The sequence below is a fragment of the Sus scrofa genome, chromosome 2 (assembly GCF_000003025.6).
Source record: "Sus scrofa isolate TJ Tabasco breed Duroc chromosome 2, Sscrofa11.1, whole genome shotgun sequence".
Classification (NCBI taxonomy): domain Eukaryota; kingdom Metazoa; phylum Chordata; class Mammalia; order Artiodactyla; family Suidae; genus Sus; species Sus scrofa.
The window spans coordinates 67,275,444-67,281,313 of NC_010444.4; the positions used below are offsets into that span (position 1 = coordinate 67,275,444).

Sequence of the window (5,870 nt, forward strand, 5' to 3'; positions counted from 1 at the left end):
ACTTTGCTGAACACAAGAAACTAACATTATATTGTAAACCAACCACATTTCAATAAAAAAAAAAGAATTAAAAATACATGATTCTGTAGGGTACTTACATTCTCATGGCAGGAGTCAGGGTAATTAGTAATGGAAAGAACATTAAAGAATGATTCTCAGGTGACAATAATATCCTATATGTTGACCAAAGTGTTCAGTAGTTAATATAGAGGTGTTCTACCTCATAAAAATTCATGGGATTGTGCATTCTTGTCCGGGTTAAATGTAAACACTATGAGTTATAAAAAGTTCAGAATTCCAAGAAGGATTTGACCATCTGCAATCTTCATGGGAAGATTCTTTATAGACCTTGTGCAGGAAATGATAGGTTAGAAGACATGAAGTGTATAAATACACAGATGATTTGTAAGCATGACTGAAGAGCCCTATCTGTTAAACACACATCCCGTGGAGTTTCCGTTGTGGCTCAGTGGAAAGGAAGCCAACTAAAATCCATGAGGATGTGGGTTCGATCCCTGGCTTTGCTCAGTGGATGAGGGATCCAGTGTTGTCATGAACTCGACTTGGATCCTGCATTGCTATGGCTGTCGCATAGACCAGCAGCTACAGCTCCAATTTGACCCCTAGCCTGGGAACCTCCATATGCTGCAGGTTTGGCCCTAAAAAGCAAAAACAAACACTACATTCCTGAACCAAATAATTTAAGAAATTTTGTTACCATATATAAAAATTTATGGAGTAGCAATTGTGGTTCAGTGGACTGAGAACCTGATGTAGTGTATGTGAGGATGCGGGTTTAGATCCTTGGCCTCAGTCTGTGGGTTAAGGATCCAACACTGCAAGCTATGGCATAGATCTCAGATGCAGCTTGGATCTGGTGTTGCCATGGCTGTAGCATGGGCAGCAGCCGCAGCTCCAATTTGACCCCTGGCCTTGGAACTCCCATATGCTTCAAGTATAGACATTAAAAAGAAAAATAAATAAATAATAAAATAAAAATTTCTAAAACCTGACCATCCATGGAGTTCCTGTTGTGGCTTAGGAGGTTAAGAACCTCACTAGTATCCATGAGGATGCAAGTTCCATTCCTGGCCTCGCTCAGTGGATTAAGGATTCGATACTGTGGCGAGCTGCAGTGTAGATAATAGATGCAGCTCTGATCTGGTGTGGCTATGATCTAGGCCAGCATCTGTAGCTCTAATTCAACCCCTAGACTAGAACTTCCATATGCTGCAGGTGCAGCCCTAAGAAGCAACAAAACAAAGAAAACTGACTTCCTTTAGTGGTCTCTCTCTCTCTCTCTCTCTCACACACACACACACCACATTGAAAACATGGTGACTTAAAACATTAGGTGTTTATTTTTCTCAAGAAATCATTCTTGAAGATACTAAAGATTAAAACATTTTCCCTTCAATGTTGTCATGTATTCTCTAAGGGATAATAATTGAATAAAAGTTTTCTCACAGTCATTAAACAACTTGGGATTCTTCCACATGTGAATTATTCAGAGTCTTTCTCACATTCCTCAAAACCAGTTCTTTTCCATTAGCATTTCATTGTATGTCTTAAAGACTGAGAGTTCACTGAAAGCTGTTTTACATGGATCTCACTAAAAGGATATTTACTGGGCATGAATTCTTTCATGACGCCAAAGGGATAAGGGTTTACTGAAATCTTGTCCACACATACTGCATTTATAGGGTTTTTCTCCAGTATGTACTCTTTTGTGCACAGTGAGATTACACTTTACACTGAAGGATTTTCCACATTCATTACACTCATAGGGTTTCTCCCCAGTGTGAGTTCTCATGTGTATAGTAAGGGACACACGCCTGCTGAAAGCCCTTCCACACTCATTGCACTTATAAGTTTTCTTGTCCCTGGTATGGTTTTTCATATGTTTCCTGTAAGATAAGACACCATGGAAGATTTTCCCACATTCCTTACATTCATGTTTCATTTTAAAGTGAACTTTTTTGTGTAAAACGAGGAAAGACTTCACTCTGAAGGCTCTTCCACATTGATTACATGTAAAGGGTTTTTCTCCAGTGTGAATTCGCACATGTTCTTTAAGGCATGAGCGATCTCTGAATGCTTTTCCACAGTCATTACACTTACAGGGTTTCTCTCCAGTATGAATTTTCTTGTGTGTGGTAAGGTTACAGCTCAATCTAAAAGTTTTCCCACATTGATCACACTTGTAAGGTTTCTCTCCGGTATGAATCCGGAGGTGTGTCTTAAGAGATGCCTGACTACTTAGTGCTTTTCCACAGTGGCTACATTTAATGGATTTCTCTCCAGTGTGAATTCTCTTATGTCTTTTAAAATATGGGAGGATACTGAAGGTCTTCCCACAGTCATTACATGTAAAAGGTTTCTCTCCAGTATGTGTTGTCTGGTGTATGGTAAGCCTAGAGCTTCTACTGAAGGTTTTGCTGCATTGATTACATTTATAGGGTTTTTCTCTTGAATGAGTTTCCGAATGTTGTCTGAGAAGTGAGCTATCTCTGAAGGTTTTTCCGCAGTCATGGCACCCATAGGGCTTCTCCCCAGTATGAATTCTCTTGTGACGTGTAAGGTAAGAGTTTGAGCTGTAGGCTTTCCCACATTGATAACACTTAAATGGTTTTTCTCCAGTGTGGGTTCTCATGTGCAACTTAATGGATGAGCGGTTCTGTAATACTTTACCACACTGACCACACTTAAAAGACTTCTCTCCAATGTAAGTTTTTTCATGCTTCTTCAGGCATGAGATTGAATTTAAGATTTCCCCACAGTCACTGCATTCATAGGATTTCTCTCTTGTATGTTGTCTCTCCTGAACAGTTAAGTAAGAACTCTTGACGAAGGCATTTTCATCTTTTTTACATCCATAAGATTTTTCCCCAGGAAGAATTCTCTTATGTGACCGAAGGTGTAAATAACCTCTGAGGTCTTTTTCAGAGTCACAGTATTGATAGGGTTTCTTTCCAGGGCAAATGTTCTCATTCTGAGAAATTCTATATTTCACACTCAAGGCTTCAACAACTTCACTGCATTTAAAAGGATGGTCTCCATGAGTTTGTTCCTATTGATTAAAATATGAGTTTTAATCACAGGATTTATCATGGTCATTATATTGGTTGAAGAATTTCCCCCCCAATATAAATTCTGGGATGTCCTAAAGAAAGGGCCTATGTGCTGGTCCAACTTGGGGGACAGACCTTTGGGACTGACACTGAGTTCAGCTTCTAATGAACAATGAACACTTGGGCAAGTTACTTATGCTTTCTGTGTCTCAACTTCCTTATCAACAAAATAGAGGCAATGATAGATAATGCCTTGCAAGGTTTTTATAAGCAATAAATGAGGTAAAACACATATAATGCAATCACAACATTGGCATATAAATTACAAATAAATAAACTAATGATAAAAAAATAAATTCTGGCATGTCTAGAACACTATTAATATCAGTATTTCACATTTTCTTAGTGAGTATGTACAATTTCTGACTGAGTTTATCAGTTTGAGTAAGTTGATTGCTATACCAGATGGCTGCATTAGAGTTTCTCTAACAGTTTTAACATAAACTTGCCTTAGAGTGGATTATATCTTAAAAATTTAATATCTAATTCCATTATGAAAATATTTACTTTGGAGATTCTCTGCAGCCATTTTTAGAGCTATGTGTTTCCTTCCAATTAATACTTAGAGAATCTCCAGAGTTCCCATCATGGTGAAGCAGAAATTAATCCGACTAGGAACCATGAGGTTGCAGGTTCGATCCCTGGCCTTGTTCAGTGGGTTAAGGATCTAGCATTGCCATGATCTGTGGTGTGGGTCTCAGATGCTGCTTGGATCTGGCATTGCTGTGGCTGTGGCATAGGCTAGCAGCTGTAGCTCCAAATCAACCCCTAGTCTGGGAATCTCCATATGCCATGGGTGTGACCCTAAAAAGCAAAATAAATAAATAAATAGATAGAGAATCTCCTGCTTTTTATTTATGAAATGAATATGATATCCCTCAAATTATCCTCTAGTCCTTTTCTATCTTACAGAATTCTCAACTTCTAATGTGAAGATACCTTATCCCATGTGAATCTTACCTTCTTGCCACTGAGTGTACATTTCTCCAAAGTACCTTGTTTAAGCTGTGGTTGTTTGGTTTTAAGGAGAGTCATCTCATCTGAACATAGAAGGGACACGTTTTGGAAAAGACATGGTGATAATATGTTAACAAAAGTAGGTAACATCCAAACCCAAGCTAAAACAAATGGAAACATAACCTCAAATTCCTAGAGTATGAAATGGTGGATGGTGATGACCAAAAAAAATAAGGCCCATGTGTATTTCTCTTCAAATATTGACCTTAGAGTTAAGAAGACAATATGAAAGAAAAATCCATTCATGATGAAAGTAATAATACTTACATGGTTTAGTATCTCATGCGATTTACTAAGGAATGATAATATCATGATTGAAAATTATGTTAACAGGCTATTACTGCATATGCAAAAATGGGAAGAATCAGATGATTCCAAATGTAAATATTAAAGAGCAAGACAGACCTTTCACAGCATAAATATGAAATGGTAGGCAAAAAGTGAAAGATTAGGAAAAGCTGAAACTACATGAGGAAGTTCACACCTAATGGTCTCTCCTTTTTCCTCAAATGTAAAAGATAGGTATATTTTAAAATTTCTTGATTGACATTTCATAGTGTCATTTCTTCCTCACCCCAACCAGATCTGATAGGCAAGATATTCATATATGCCTCTTGCTCACCTGAACATGTGTCTTGGTGAACTCTCCTCCCTACTGTCCCTATTTCATTCTCCTGCTCCATCTGGGTGATAAGAGGAGGTTTGCCAAGATGATGTCCTATAATAGGCAATGATATATACAAAAACTATGTACAACAAAAACTGTCATCAAAATGTGGCAATAACTTGGTCTTAGAGGTTTTGAAGATAGGCAATTGTGACTTTACAGGTAGCATAATGGTGACAAACTTCTAAAAGAGAAAGCAAAAGTGAAACATTTGGGAGATCAAACTTCCAGAATGACAGAATGAGAACTGTGGTTAACTCATCTTCCCACTAAAACAACAACGATGGAGAAAACTAGAATCAGGCACAATACTGTAAATCAATTATACTTTAAAATAAAGAAAATAACCCCCCCAACAAAACTAGAATTAATCATTTCAGGACTTTGAAGCCACAAATGGAAAATTAACCAAAGCCACAAATGGAAAATTGTCCATCCAAGAAAAATTACTGAATCTTTGTAGGGAACAGGATCTGTGACATTTTAATTTAAGAATATTTCTATCCCCCACCCCCCACCTCAAGATAGTGGCCAAAAGGAGCAGCCTTGCAGTCAACAGAGAGGTCTGATGTCTTTGGGTGCTCTGTTAAAAGAATCATCCCCAGAATGCAGTCAATTTTTTTTTTTTCTAAACTTGAAGCTCCCTAGAAAATCCCTACCCTCAAGGTGTTATGACTATTTTGATTTTGCTCAGAACTTAGCTTAGGAAAAAAAACAAAAAACAAACCTTAGCCTCAAGGCATTACCAAAACAATAGCTTACCAAAACAATAGCTGCTAACATCTGCAGGCTATGATTTCAGTTGGGATAAAAAGGAGATTGGCTGGGAATTTGAAAAAAAAAAAAAAAAAGAACTAGACAACCACACGGAACTTTGTGGGGTTTTGTTTTTTGTTTTGTTTTGTTTAGTTTATTTGTCTTTGTATGGCTGCTCCTGAGGCATATGGAGGTTCCCAAGCTGGGGGCCAAATCAGATCTGGGGGCCAAATCAGAGCTATAGCCACTGGCCTACACCACAGCCACAGCAATACAGGATCCGAGCCACATCTGCAGCC

General features: G+C 38.0%; 1 protein-coding gene across 1 annotated transcript; it reads right to left on the reverse strand.

The window, feature by feature from the left end:
- LOC102157889 (zinc finger protein 501-like) lies at window positions 1,625-5,414 on the reverse strand. Its single transcript, XM_021085123.1, has 2 exons — window positions 5,334-5,414; window positions 1,625-3,070 (listed from the first exon to the last, which is right to left on the reverse strand). The coding sequence occupies exons 1-2, from the start codon at window positions 5,412-5,414 to the stop codon at window positions 1,625-1,627; spliced, it is 1,527 nt and encodes a 508-aa protein (XP_020940782.1).

Excerpts from the sequence above, each read along its gene's own strand:
- LOC102157889 (XM_021085123.1), bottom strand. The coding sequence starts at position 5,414 with ATGATTCTTTTAACAGAGCACCCAAAGACATCAGACCTCTCTGTTGAC. Across the intron at positions 3,071-5,333 it reads CTTTTGGCCACTATCTTGAG|GAACAAACTCATGGAGACCA; the intron begins GTGGGGGGTGGG and ends TTTAATCAATAG.